Source organism: Eschrichtius robustus, chromosome 15 (assembly GCF_028021215.1).
Source record: "Eschrichtius robustus isolate mEscRob2 chromosome 15, mEscRob2.pri, whole genome shotgun sequence".
Classification (NCBI taxonomy): domain Eukaryota; kingdom Metazoa; phylum Chordata; class Mammalia; order Artiodactyla; family Eschrichtiidae; genus Eschrichtius; species Eschrichtius robustus.
Genome location: NC_090838.1, coordinates 83,249,465 through 83,263,856, shown reverse-complemented (window position 1 = coordinate 83,263,856; position 14,392 = coordinate 83,249,465). Strand labels below are relative to the sequence as shown.

The following is a 14,392-nucleotide window of genomic DNA, read 5'->3' as shown; positions in this document are numbered from 1 at the left end:
AGTCTCTGGAGTCAGAGCCAGAGAGGCTGGTCCAGGGCTGGCAGGAAGGTCACAGATGCCCTGATTGATCAGAGCCCCTTCCAGAAGCTCCAGGTCCTCAGGCCTCTCTGGGCAGTGCAAATGGCTCTCTTCTACCCTATCCATCCTGGGGTCCTTCCTATATGTTTCCTAAAAGATTGAGACTCGCCCAGAGAAACTCTCATTGTCCTCACTTGTCCAAACCTTGATACCCCGGGTCACTGCTGGGTGATGACCACACTGGTGGACAAAGAGACCCCAGTGACTGGCAGGGAGGATTCCAGGACAGTCCAAGTGATGATGGAGAAGTACTCCCAGCTCATCTCACACTTTAGAGTACCTTTGGAGTTCTCAGGCCACGGGTCCTGCCCGTGCAGGGTTGAGTGAGTGTGAGGTGTGAAGAAGGATGTATTTCAACCATCTTCATCACCAACATCACCAACACCATGCAGACTCAGATTTTACAGAAATGGTAAACTGGGATTCACCAGAGTTAAATAACTGGGAGACCACGGGTTGCTCATAGGCTAGGCTTAGGTTTAGCTCACAGTGTTTCGATGGCCCCCAGCAGCTTCTCCATCAAGGCTCACTGAATCACTGGAAGAAATGGCAGAGTTCCGATTTGAACACCAGTCTGTCTCAGCCCCCCCCTTTTCATCATGGTGGGTAATACAGGAGCATCCGGGAAGAAGGGGGCTGAGCTGGAGAGAGTTACGGAGCCAGGACTGCACTGAAGTCTTTTCTCCAGGCATTTATAAGAAGATGCACCTCTCAGTCTATCCTTCCTTGCCCTTCGGGAAGCCTATGCGAGGGGCACACAGCTCACCTCTCGTCCCCTCTTGCTCCACCTGGGGCCACCACTTCTTCTTTGCAATGCTTCCCCTCCTGCCCAGCCCCTCCCCTTACCTGCCACCATGCCTGCGATGGCAGAAGAGGCATAGCTGCCCTGTCCACTGGTGGGGATGTGGGGTGGGTATCCAGGCAGCGTGGGCCCCACCATCTCTCGCCCTGGAAAAATACAGCAACGTGTCATCAGGTGGGCCATTGTGGGCTCCTGTACTCACTGTCTGGCTCCCCTGAGGCTCAGCAAGCCTTCCCTCTGCCATTCTCGCTCTCTCCCAAGTCATTCTCCAAACCCACTTCCTCCCCCGCCCTCCTCCTCCTCTGAGCCCGGGCTCCTCTCTCCTCTGCTGGCCTTCACCAGGCCACAGGCTCCACCATGCAGGGTGTCCTGGTAACTGCAGTCCTCTATTGCTCCCTGTTCTCCAATGATTTTATTTACACAAATCTTATTCATCCATAAAAATGTCATGGTACTGGAGGGAGGCTGAGGGCTATGTCTTCTGGGTCTCTGTGGTCTCCCATGGCATCCACATAGCAGCCGGCACAGCTTGACCTAAATCAATGTTAAGAGGCCACTGGACTCAAAGCTCACATCTCCAGCTCCGAGGAGAACCAGGAACAAGGCCCTATGAAGGGATGGCAAAGGTGTGGCCTGTTGGCCCATCACTCTCCTTTTTCAAACCTGTGGCAGATATTGCTAATCAATCACTGCACTCTTTGCCGCTGAGCCAGAGGGAGGTTCCTGCTACTGGACCTGGCCTTTCAGGTGGATACAGCCTATCAGAACTGCAAGAGACGTGAAACATATTGCCTTTTCCTGACCTGGAAAGGAGATGTGGGCTGACAGACAGTGTTTACACATGCCCGTGAACCACTGACATCTGTCCACGCCATTCCTGAAAAGAACCATCTCTCTCTTTGTTTATCTATAATTTGTGGGTAATACTCTGGCCTTGGTGACACAGAGGCTGCTCTGTGAAGTCCTGATTTCCCTGGCTTTGCCTCTCTTCTACGTCAGGTAGTCAAACCTTCCCATTCTGGAGACCCCACCTGACCTGCTGAGTTTCTCTCCATCTACACCACGTGCCAACAACCACAATGCTTCACCCTTGTCCCTTCTTCCATTGCCCCATGTCCTGCAGGCCCATGAGATTCTGCCTCATCCAAGGATTCTTGGCCAGGTGACAAGACATCCTGTTCTGCCCAGGTCATGAACACTGTCCCAGCATATTTATGAATAACGCCCATTCCACTCTCAAAATGCCCCAGTTTGAATGATGAAATTATTTGGTCGTCCTAGTTCTTGGTGATGTTTACAAGGTTTCTGAACCTCAGACCTACTGACACTTGGGAAGAGATAATTCTCTGTGAGGGACTGTCCTGTGCATTATAGGATGTTGGGTCTACCCACTAGATGCCAGTAGCAGTTCCCAACCAGTGTGACAACCCAAAATGTCTCCAGATATTGTCATATGTCCCCAGGGGGGCAAAAATCACCTCTGAATGAGAACCTCTGTGTTAGATTATCACCATTACCAGAATGCCTTTACCTTTTCCACACTGGGGGCTACCTTCTCTCCTAGGACTTACATAGGCTCCCTGTGAGCCTCTGTCAACCAACTTACCAAGTCCACCCCCTCCATGGCACTGTTTGTCCAACTTTCCTCCCATCCGTCCCCCCGAGGTCCTTCATATGTCGGGCCCTTCAGGGGGTGCCTAGTAACAATGGAAGGGAAGGTACCTCGCATGGAACCCTGTAAGTTGTCAATACAGCAGTAACTCCCTCCTTACCTCTATTTCTAGAGATTCCCTGAAGACAGTTCATTCATTTGACAAATACTGATTGAGTAACTCTGATATCCTAGGCACTTTTCAAAGCACTTGGGGATACGGCAGTAAGCAAGAATGCTAAATTAGCAAGGCTAGGTGCTAAGTCAAGATGGGGATAGACTGGGATGGGCACTGGAGCCAAGTCCAAGTCTGGGGGAGGGGATCAACAAACAAGACCAGGCCTACAGGACTTCTGCCCTTCCTCTGGAGGGAAGGGTCTAGGAACCAGAGGACTTTGGCCCTCATTCCGCTTCTACAACTAATTTTCCAAGTGCCCTAGACCAGCCACCTACATACCCCAAGCCTCAGTTTCTTCACATGCAAAATGGGATACAAAATAAGAGTGGGCTTACACACCTTATTACTATTACCAGAATATTATCAGCATAATTCAGAGCTAAGGTTTCATGCCACAGATGAACACTGATTCGTGCAATGGACACATTCTATAAATTGTTACATGTCAAGGGAAACCTTATAGAATACATCCTGTTGGAAAGGAGCCATCGGTTCATTATTTAATACTGTGTGAATGTTTTGGTAAAAATGAACAACACCCTCTAATTTCCGAATTTGTTTGAGTATAATGTCCAGCAGTGGTGGGTGCTGGACCAAACAGAAAGGAACCCACTGGAGTTCGACAGATGGGTTCAGTTCACTTGACACAGGCCTGAACAAATGAGGGCTTGGCCACACGGGTGAGGAAAGGGAAATTTCAGTATATTTAGAAGGAGAGGGAGAAGTAGGCAGAAGATATACCAAGGGAAAATCTGATCTTTCTTCGAAAAAGACTGCAACACGATCAGCTCTCAGACTCAGCCCCTTGGACCCTTGGATGAAGCCCCTGGTCAGGTACCAGAGCCCATGAGAGGCAAGGAGTGACATGAAGCCTGTGTGGGCAGGATGAGGACACAGGGTGTACGTGACATGAGTAGGAGAGTGATGGAAGAGGGTGGTGGCTAATTCAGGCCTGATGCCTTTTCCTTTTCCTCTTCCCTCCCTACTTCCGAGAGAGAGAGAGAGACAGAGACAGAGACAGAGACAGAGACAGACAGACAGAGAGACATCTAGGTCCAGATTGTGGCTGAGGAACAAAGTACTTAATTTTCCTGACCCGTACCTTCCCGTCTGTCTCATGAGGAGCTAGGCTAGATGATAGATTAGAAATTGGGCTCACCTTAATTAATATTTGACTGATTGGTAGGGGGCTTCCTGGTGCATTGTGTTGAGAAGGATTCTGAGGCTGCATCTGTGTCTGCTGTGATTGGGGTTGGTGGTATATCTTGGCTCTCAGGCCACCTATTGGCTAGGGCTGGCCTAGGTGCTCTACAGAGCTCTTTCCGGCCCTGGAGCCCTGTGGTCCCACGTTCCCCTTCATTCTACTCTTATCCTGTCCCTTTCCATCACCTGGTCCTGCTGCTTCTTGAGCTTTGCAGCTCAGTGGGCAGAGCACCAGGGCACAAGCTCCCCTTAAGCCACAATTTAATTTAGTCACAGTTGCCCCCATGGGTCCCATCCCACGAGAACGAGCTCCCAAACTGCTCTTTGGGAAACTGAATTCACCAGCCTCACTCCCCCGTATTCTGAGATTTTTAATCTTCGTCTCCCCTTAGTCACCTAACTTTCTCCCAGTGGGACGGAGGTTTCTGAATCAGATGCTGGAGCAAACTCCTGAAGGCTTCCTCCCCTGAAGCCTGGCCCCCTTGAAAAGCCTGCTGAGACAGTCTTCAGGACGGCCTTCACCCAGACTCCGTAGTACCATCAACTTTCCCACCAGTCTCACAAGACTCTGCTTCAATTCCTTAAATATGTGGTTTTCTCCCAAAGCCAAGAACTTTGCAACCTTCTTAGAAATGAAACCACAGAAGCCATAAGGTGGAGGCACTCTTTCACAGCCTATTTTATGGACTTAATTGATTTTCAAGGCTCTTCACCACAAGTTTACCTTTGGTTTGTAATTCCATCTCCTCTGTACTCAAATATACTTCCAATATAGTCCTCTTTTTAAGAAGCTGACACAGACACGGGTCTACGTTGACTGGCTGGGAAATGGGGTTTTTTAGAAGAGAACACTAGCACCCCAGAAATACTGATAAATGTTCTAAATATCGGTAGAGGCCAGGATCAGAGCCAGAACTTGGAGGAATTCTGAGGGTAGAGGTGATTTCAGACCATTTTATCCACTCCCTTTGATGTCTGCCCTCTATGTGACCTCTTTTCAACTCCTTATCTTGCTCTGATAGCAAGGAGAATTTATGGCAATCCAGAAATCTCTTTGGCAGGATTAAATATAATTTTGCACAAAAGGATGGAGGCGGGTAACGGGGCTCTTTGATGATAAAACCGAAGTCAGGGCTTTCTCATCAGCTGAGCGGGACTCAGCCCTGGAACAGCCAGGACAAGGACAGCCTCAGTACTGCTCTCGACCAGTGTGCTGGGACCCCAGACTGGGGCATCCTTTCCTTTTTTTCAAGCTCATCTCTTCCTCCTTTGAATAGGTTGCCAGTCCCCAGACTCTTGAGATCATTCTCCTCTTTTTTTTTTTTTTTTTGGCTGCGCTTCGTGGCTTGCAGGATCTTAGTTCCCCAACCAGGGATTGAACCTGGGCCCACGGCAGTGAAAGAGCTAAGTCCTAACTACTGGACTTCCAGGGAACTCCCAGATCATTCCCCTCCTAAGCTGCTTTCTCTCTGCCGTGTCCCCCCAGTCCGCTCACTGTGGCTCAGCCACGTGGGAAGTATTTAGGTCCAATCTTGACCAGAGGCAGCGGCGGGGGGGACACTCTTTCAGGAGCTCCAGGCCAACCCGTGGGCTCAGCACGGATACTGCCATCATGGGCCTTGTGCCTGACCCATGGGGCGGGCCTAGCTCTGTGAACTGCGGCCTTGACTTGCCTCCTGTTCTTGGCAACCTCCTGGACCCAGCCCCTCCAAGCCTGGCCACTGCCTGCTCTTCTCAGAGCCCCTGCCTCTGGGCGGGGGCGGGGGGGGGTGGCCCTCTTCAGCCCTCAGGCTGGGCTCCACAGACTTCACGGGGGTCACACCCTGCACATCGGCCTGACCTGGGCCTGGCTCCGGGGGCCAGCTGTCTAAATGACCACTGGGTGTCTGCTGCCCACTGCTTTGCCCCATGGGGGCATGACCTCCCAGTCCTGCAGCTGGCTCGGAGAGAGGGCACGTCCATTAAACTAAGAGCGCACAGAAGCTGGAAGCATCACCCCTGATGTGATCGCATGGTGGCTGGGGGCGCTTGAAGCCCTAAAAGGGTGGCAGGGAGGGGAGAAAGCATGGGAGCTTTGGGGCAGGGACTTTGCACTGTGCTGTTCCAACCACACTTCACACCACCACCCAGGTCTGTGCTCTGATATATCTGTTTCCCACTGCCCTCTGTCCTTCCCGCTCCTCTCTGGCTGGTCCCGCCAAGCCTCTCCACAGCTCCCATGGTAAGTGAAGAACTGCTCCCCATCACCGCATGCTTCACCCACACCCTCATCCCTTACCTGCCTCATCCCAGCCCTCCTGGCCCCGGCCCACCACGTGCACAAGGCAGGCAGTCTTGCCCGGTGACTGGGCCGGTCCACCCGACAGTGGATGTGAGTCTCTTCTGTTTCCCCCCCCCCCCCCCTCCCCATCCCATTTTCTCTGGCTGACATCACTTCACTCAGCTCACAGAGTTTTCTTCTTTAATCACTTTGGTCAAAACAAATGACCCATCTCCGCTGACTTCACCCTCTTTTGAAATTCTGCACTGAGTCAACACTTTCCTCCTTGCTTCAGACCCTTAAACATTGCCTCTCTGCCCACACACTGGGCTTCCTTTATGAATCCTTTGCCTCTGTGCCCACCTCTTCCAAGAGGACCTCCCTCACTAGACACAGGGATGCACAGAGGGAAAAAAAAAAAATCCTAGGTGCCAGACAGACATAAAACATACAGACAGTTACAAGAAAGGGTCAATGAACTTGAATAAGAGGACCGTGCGGTCCCTCTGGACGGGCAGAGGTCTGGTTCTTTTGGTGCAGTGATTTTCAAGTCCAAGGGCTTTCTGTGGGCAGAGCCCCTACTTCAGACAGAGCAGTTCTTCATTTGTCTGGTTTGGATACCTGGCTTCTGTCAAAGGTTTCATTTCAGGAGAGCGCTGCGAGGTCCAGCAAGTTTGAAAACCACTGGTCCAGAAGGGCTGGCCCACCCCTGGCTTCCCCCGTGGGTCCTGGTTCAATGCCTTGGACCCACATCTGAAACAGTTTCATCTCTGTGGCAGCCCTTCAGATATCTGAAGACTGCGATGGGTCTCTGCCCCCCATCCCTACCCCTCACTCCACCTCAGGCCTTCTCTCTGCCCAAGCCAAACACCTCTGACTTTTTCAGCCACTGCTCCGACCCTGGCTAGACGGGCTGATGTCCTTCTGCCAGGGAGACCCAGCTCTGCTGGGGTCTGACCCACACGGTGCATGCAGGCGGAGCCCTCACCATGGTCCTATTCAGGGGCCTCGGCCAGGCCCTTCTCTCTGGGCCTGTCGCCCATCAGTGTAAGGAGAGATTTGCTCCAAATGCCCCTAAGATGCTTCCAGCTTTAAATGTTTTGAGTTGGATGAGGTCCCTGGTGGGAGGTCCCTGATCCCCCCTCTCTTGGGTTGGTGAGTCACTCTGCTTGAGTGTCCTCCAAGGGTGACACTCTTAAGCTGGGCACAAGGAGAGTTACACTCTGGAGACCCAACTGGGGCTTACCCTCTGTCTTTAGAAATTTGATCCAGAATTTGGCTCCCAAAGCCAATGCCTTTCTCCCTCCAAAGTTTTCTTTTTTCCTTCTTTTGTATTTTTTACCCAGACCAAGTGTTCAGGGCTTTACGGAGCCTGGCTCCTGGCCTTAGGGTCCCTGTTTTTCCATGGGGCCTTGGGTGGAGGTTCTGGAAATCTGCCGGGAACCCCCAGAGTGCCTCCCACCCCGACGGCCTGACTCTGCCGGCTCGGAAGGGGCACATCTTGGCACCTCCAAAAGTTGCCGGAGGAATCAGGAAATGGGGGTGATGGTGGAGAGGACTGGGGGCCAGAGAGGGGGCTGGACCCACAGCAGGGGACCGGCGTCCGGCCCTGAGGACCCCCCCCCTCCCTCCCCCCACGATGGCTGCACAGCCCGGGACCTCCCTGTCGTACCTGAGAGGAGGGCCTGGCCCGTGAACTGCCCGTACACGGAGGCAGCATGGGGAAAGGCATTGAAGGGCGGGACCGAGGCACCGGCTGGGACCCCGGAGCCGACTTGCTGCAGATCCAAAAAGGCGGAGCTAGATAAAGAGGAAGGGGTGGAGCTAGAACTGGACACCTCGGGGGTTTCCTGCTTTATGGCGAAGGGTGAATGAGGATCTGCCGGAGGGAGGGAGACAAGGAGAGAGGGGTGTGAGATGATGGGGTGGGAACATGCACAAACCAAGCCAAGAGGTGCGGGAGGGGTGCGGCGGCGCGGGGCGGGTGGGAGGGCTCCTCCCTGAGGCTGGGCGTGGAGGGAGGAGGTGGGCGGGGCTACGCGGTGCCCCTCAGGTCTCGGGAGGAGGGGAGGGGGCAGCTCTACCTCCCTGCTGTGCCTCTGTGAACGTAGACGCTGCTGGCTGCGTGTGCCCCGCGCTGAGGGGCAGGCGGAGGAGAGGGGCCGAGGATAGAAGGCGAGACCCTCTGGACCCACCTGGAGGCCCAGCCAGCATAGCCCCCCTCTCCTCTCCAGGCCCAGGGCCGTTAACACCTTCCTTCTCTCCATCCGCCAGCTCTGCCCTCCAGCCCATCCTGGCAGCTGGGGCCACGTGGCCCAGGAGATTCCGGGCATCGTACCTGCCACCACGGGGTAGGTCTGATGAGTCGAGAGGTTGCGCCCCAAGGGTGTATTGGAAGGGGTCAGGGTGGCCTTCCCGTCGTCCAGGGCGCTGTTGAGCAAGGGCAGCGGGTAGAGGCCCTGGCGAACAAAAAGAAGTCAGTGCACAGAGGCCGTGGGTCGCAGGCCCACCTAGAAACCCCACAGCCCAGTCTCCCCAGGAAACACTCCCTTCCTCTGTCGCCTCTTCCCGCTCAATCTCGACTCCACTTAGCCTGCTTAATTGGCTCCTATTCTCTGACTCACAGCCCTTCTGTTTTTCTCCCAGTCCCAGGCTCAGGACCTTCCCTTCTGCAGCCCCGGAATTCAATGCCGGCTGGTGGTGCAGAGGCCAGGCACAGAACAGAGCAGTTCCTTCCAAGGCCCACGCCCTGCCTGGATGCTGGTCTCCTTCCTGGTCTCCTCACCCTGTCTGGGCCCACAGAGAACAGGATGCAGGGCTGGGGAAGTTGGCACATGAGACTGTTCAGGGTGCTTCGCTCCATTCATTAAGTTATTCTTCTCCAGATCAAAAATGCAGGCACAGAGAGGTCAAGAAACTTGCCACACTCTCATAGGGGGCAGAGCCAGGATTTAAACCCCAGGGGTCTGGCTCCAGGGCCCATGCTCTCAACCGCTGCTCTGCAGTGGATAACATCATGACCACTTCTTACACTTGCAAAGAGCGGACATTAGATTTTGCCTGTGTTATCCTGATCCGTTGCCCCCAGCAGCCCTGTGACATGGCTGAGCAATATTACGTCTGTTTTATATGCCGAGAGCCTGAAGCCCAGAGAGGTAAATGTCCCAGGTGCGTATGAGACAGAGACTAAATCGAGGACAGCAGTTCCTGACCCAGGCATTTTCTCCTTCAATAAAATGACACACCCGATACCCCAGCAGAATAGGTGGATTTCTCTCCCCCCGCCCCATATCCAAGCAAATATAAATGTGCACATTCAGCTTGAAGATTATAGGGGTTAATTTGTTTAAAAAATTCTTTATCAGGTACCTGGGGGTTTTCTTCGTTATGACCTCATTTTCGATTTCACTCGGCCTCCCCTCACACGAGCAGGCCATCTCCTAAGACGGCCTCCAAGAAGAACTTGTTCAATTAAAGGCAAGGGTACATCACCCCTCACCATGACTCCCTCCCACCAGGGCACGAGACAGCACACACCTGCTCCCCATACACGGATCACACACGTCACAAATGCACTATGTGAATTAGTGTGCAAAACTGAAATCAAGGCTTGCTCCGTGGTTGCATAACGGCTCCTCTAAAGGCAATCGCTTTCAGTGATTTCCATCGAGCTGGGCTCTCCAAGGAGCCACAGCAGTTTCTGGTTGTGTGCCAGGCACTTCTGGAAGCTGCAGTCAGTTCTGGAGGCCACAAGGGCACCATTATCACGTAGCAGCAATTACTGACTAAATGGCGCTCTGGTTCCATGCCTTCCGAGGGGGCTTCCTGCTTCTAGGCAGGATGGAGTTGCTTAGGGCCTGGCTTAATGAAATTGAACAAAATGCCTAATTTCTAGAGAGTGTAAGAAAAGTTTAAAATGCTTTATGGATATGTTGATTTGATACCAAATACTCTCTCAAAATCCTATAACTTTCTAAAATTTAGGCAATTCGGTGGAAAACAAACCAACCTATATAGTCAGACATTTTGGTGATGTTTCACTGAATGGCTTAAACATCCCCATGATGACTGGATTTCTTACTGGGATTGAACTTGAATTGGGGTGCAGAGGGCACAGTGCTTTAGGACTTGGGTGAGTTTGAGCCCTGGATCTGCAAGGACCAGCCAAGTAGCTTTAGTCTCCTTGACCTCTCAGAGCCTTGGCTTTCTCACCTGTATAACAGGGATAATGGAATCTGCTTCACAAGGCTGATGTTAAGGATTAAAAGAGATCTTATATACCTACATTAAATGCTTAGCCCAGAATGCTTGGTAACACAAATGCTCAATAAATAGCTATTTCAGAGTTATGTGAAGAGTCATAGGCTCCCCAATTCTTGAGTCTCTGTCTTCATAATATTCACATTCTGTTGATCTGCTTCTTGATGCACTTGTAAAATAGAGGAACAAGGGCTGTGCAGACTCCTAACTACGCCTGGTGGTAAAATAGCAACCAGAAACGAGGCCACAGGACGTTTCTGTTGAATGCTTTGCCCCTTGTTGACTTTACGGAAGAGATGGCCATGTCTTCGCCCCATCCTGAGGTCAGGTGTGAGGACCTGTGCTTCTCTCCTGGCTCCCTAGGCCAGAGGGCCTTCCTGTGCCCAGTGAGGGAACATGGAGTGTTCCTTCAGCAGTGCTGACAGCGCCGAGGGCAGGAAAGGTAAGGAGCCCCGGGCACAGGCTGGGTTCTCCCTGCCGCTCACCACCGAGCAGGGGAATGAATGAGGGAGTAGATGACTGGCTGAGGGAGGGAATGAATCAATTATGGACACGGCTGAGCCTCTGTCTCCTCATCTGTAAGGTGAGGGGTTGGAGTAGTTCCATGCTTTTCAGGCTCTCTTTTTCCAGTCTTCATATAAGAACTCACATAGGAGCATCGTATCTAAAGCAGGTGAAGTGAACAGATCTGAATGAAACCAGGGCCGGCAGGCCCGAGCTCCACAGCCATTCGCTTCCCCAAGCCCTCTCTACCTTCTCTGGCCCCGGGTCATCTCCACACAAATGGAAAGACCGGACTTGGTGGGCCCTGCGGTCCCTCTGGCTCAAGACTCTCCATTGCATGACTCCCCACGTACATATGCCAGCTTGGTGCTGGGTCTCCGGGCTCCTTGTAATCAAGCAGGGCCCCTTGGGGGGCTCAGGAACAGAGCCAGGAAATGGCTCTGCGACCCAGCGGGTCTCAGCAGCAGGGTTTCTCTACTCTACCAGGACACTGGGTTGTGCAGGTTCTGTCTCACACAGCGGGTTCCCGCAGGCCCACCGCTGTGGCCCCATTCGGCTCCCCCCCCGCCCCGCCCTGCCCTGCCCTGCCCTGGGAGCCATGTGCTGCCTTGCGGCTGAGTGCCCGGGCCCTCTCCCCAGGTCTGCTGACGGCCAGCCTTCTCTGCAGCCCTCCTGGTTGCTACAGCCCAGGCTGATAAAATCGCTGACGCAGATTGCCTGCCCAGCTGCGTTGCTGGCATCGGCCCAGCAGCCCAGACGGTCACTGGCAACGGTTCAGCTGATTATTGGCATCGACACCATTGGCCTACTCAGATCTTAAAGATGTACGGGCATGCCTCACTCCTGGATCCGATGACAGCGTGTGCAGAGAGGGGTGAGCAGACACCGGCCTAGAGAATCCTCAGCTGGTTGACCAGGTGGGGTGAGGCAGGGAGACGCTGCAACTGCAGTGTCGATAAAAGATAATGAACCGAGAGGCCAGCGGGCCTGGAAGTTCAGACAGAGGTGTGGAGTCTTTGTTGGGCTCTGTGGGAGACCTTGGACATCTCTGCCAGCTTTTCACAGAAGCCAACCCACGATAAGCCATTTCACCTGCCCTGAGCACCGGAAATAAAACTTCCCTTGTAGCTGGTAGTTTATTGTGCTGGATTTCTCAATGCGTTCACTCAATCTACCTTTATGGAGTGTCTGTTATAAGAGGGGCACAATGGTAGGTGCTGGAGATAAAAGAAGATGTTCTGAGATGCTGCCCTGTCCTTAAGAAATCTGCTGTGTCTTTACATCTCTGTCCACTAGGCGATTACACTACCCCGTGAGTTCTGGGGGGCAGCAACCCGGACGTGCAGAAGCAGGGGCGCGGGCGAGATGAAGCGTGCCTGAGGAGCAAGGAAGGATTCGTGGACCAGGTGCTGCTTGAGCTGAGTCATAATGGCCGAGTGGTATTTTTCCAGGCGGAGAGGTGGGAGGAAAGGCATTGTGCGAGGAGGGCACACCGTGTGCTGGGGCAGAGGGGTGTGAACAAGAGGGGCGTGGTGGGGAGCGTGAGCAGGGCTCGCAGGGGTGGGCAGGCGTGAGTGGCCCGAGGCGGGGCTGGAGGTGCTGGTAGAGGGCACGCTGTAGAGGCCGGAGCTGTGGCTTTATTGCTGTGCGACCTGACCCCGCCGTCTAGGGAAGTCACCGCGGCAGGGGCATGGCATGGCTGGTTGCATTGCCCTAAGCTCAGAGGCTGTGGGTGAGGGAAGGCAACAGGGCTGGGAGGATGAGGAGAGGAGGAAGAAGCTAGCGTCTGGTGAAACAAAGCCTGTGATGGCCTTGGAGCTGCAGGAGGCACGCGCCTGAGCCCAGCAAGCAACTCCTAGCTGCTTCTAGAACCGCAGGCTGATGAGGGAACTTTCAGAGCCCGTGCCTTGCTCCGGCACCCCCCCCCCGCCCCTACCCACCCACCCTCCCCCCCCCCCCCCCCCCCCCCCCCCCGGCCTGTCTGCTAACCTCCCACGCCCGGCTGGCTCCTCACCTGCTCGCCTTTGGTGTGGCTGGGGGAGACATAGGCCTCTGGGTAGTGCTGCCGATCAAAGGGGCACTCAAGCGGCTCAAGGTGGTGCTGGCTGAAGGCGTCCGTGCGAAGGTGCTTGCGGGGCCCACTGCCGCTGCTCTGGGAGTCAAGGCTCAACCGACAGCTGTCCTGGTCACCTGGCGCGTGTCCCCAGGCAGGGAGAAAGCTTTCAGGGGCCCGTCCACCCATCCCCCAGGCCAGAGCTGGGGAGCACACTTGCTTCAGGGGAGGGAAAGGACCAGGCTCCCGGGGCCTCAGGATGGCTTCGAGACAGGCCCAAAACTCCTGGGCCGAAGGGGGCTTGTGTCCCATCAGAGCCTCAGCAAACCGCCCTCCTGCGCCCCCCAGCCTGCCCTCTGGTTCCCACAACACTCACTGTCATCCAGTTTCCTCTTGCTGTCGCTGCCAGGCTGCGCGATCCCCAGGAGCCCGTTGATGGAGTAGGTTGAACCCAGAGAATCGGACTGGGGAGACTCTGGGGGCGTCACGGCTGAGCTGGGGACTGCAGTGGGGCGAGACGGAGGGTCAGGACGTGGAACTGACACCCCTCAGAGCCCCTGCTGCCACCGTGGAGGGGTCAGGGGTGCCGCTGGTGCCAGGGTTCTTGCCTGAGGTGGTTCCACCCCTGAATACTTCAGAGCAAGGCTGTGTCCCAACGGAAGGACTCAGTCTACACACCTGGGTGTGCCTGTGTGGACGTGTCTGTGTGTGACTCTGGGTGTGTACGCAGATGGGTGTGTGTGTGCAAGGGGCTGGGTGTGCCTGCAGGACCCTCGGTACTCACTCAGCGTGTGTCCTGGGCTCAGGGACTTGGCGGCCACGCAGCCGTCCATGGGAAGGTTGAAGGGTTGCTGCACTTTGGTCCGGATGATTCTGTAAGGGAGACAAGAAAGGCCCTTAGAAGAGAAGGAAACGGGGCTCCTGGATGCCCCACATCCAGTTGCCTTTTTGAGATCCCACTTGGGTATCTAAAGGCACCTCAACCTCAGCCTGTCCACACTCAAACCCGAGACCTTACTCCTCACGCCTGGTCCTTCCCAGTGTTCCCATTTCACGATTAGTCCCCCTGGTCACTCAAGGCAGAAATGCACGTGGGGCTCAGCATCTGCCTCCCTCCCTCCTCCATCGAGCCCGTCATCAGGTTCTGTGGGTGTGACCTTGTAAATCTCTCCAGCATCCATCCCTCTCTGCATCCCTCACTGCCACCACCAAACTCTCCCTCCAGGGTCACTCACCGGCCCACCCCTCTCTGCTCTTGACCCTTTCTAATCTTTTCTTTCTATTGCAGCCAGAGTGGACTTTCTGAAATGCAAGTCAGCCTCGGGCTTAACATCTGCCAAGGTTCTTCGCGTTGCTTCTAGGTCAGAGGCAAGAATACGTAGCACGGTCACCAGCCTCTGAAC

The 14,392-nt window shown here is 54.3% G+C and overlaps 1 protein-coding gene across 2 annotated transcripts in view; it reads right to left on the bottom strand.

Moving 5' to 3' along the window:
* PAX8 (paired box 8) overlaps positions 1–14,392 on the bottom strand; it is a 57,239-nt gene that overhangs the window by 8,533 nt on the left and 34,314 nt on the right. For both annotated transcript variants that reach the window (XM_068564776.1, XM_068564777.1), the window contains exons 4-9: positions 13,774–13,862; positions 13,366–13,491; positions 12,951–13,126; positions 8,511–8,631; positions 7,845–8,051; positions 925–1,026 (exon numbers count right to left, since the gene is read on the bottom strand). In XM_068564776.1, the coding sequence (XP_068420877.1) occupies positions 925–1,026; positions 7,845–8,051; positions 8,511–8,631; positions 12,951–13,126; positions 13,366–13,491; positions 13,774–13,862 (821 nt within the window). The remainder of the gene's footprint in view (positions 1–924; positions 1,027–7,844; positions 8,052–8,510; positions 8,632–12,950; positions 13,127–13,365; positions 13,492–13,773; positions 13,863–14,392) is intronic.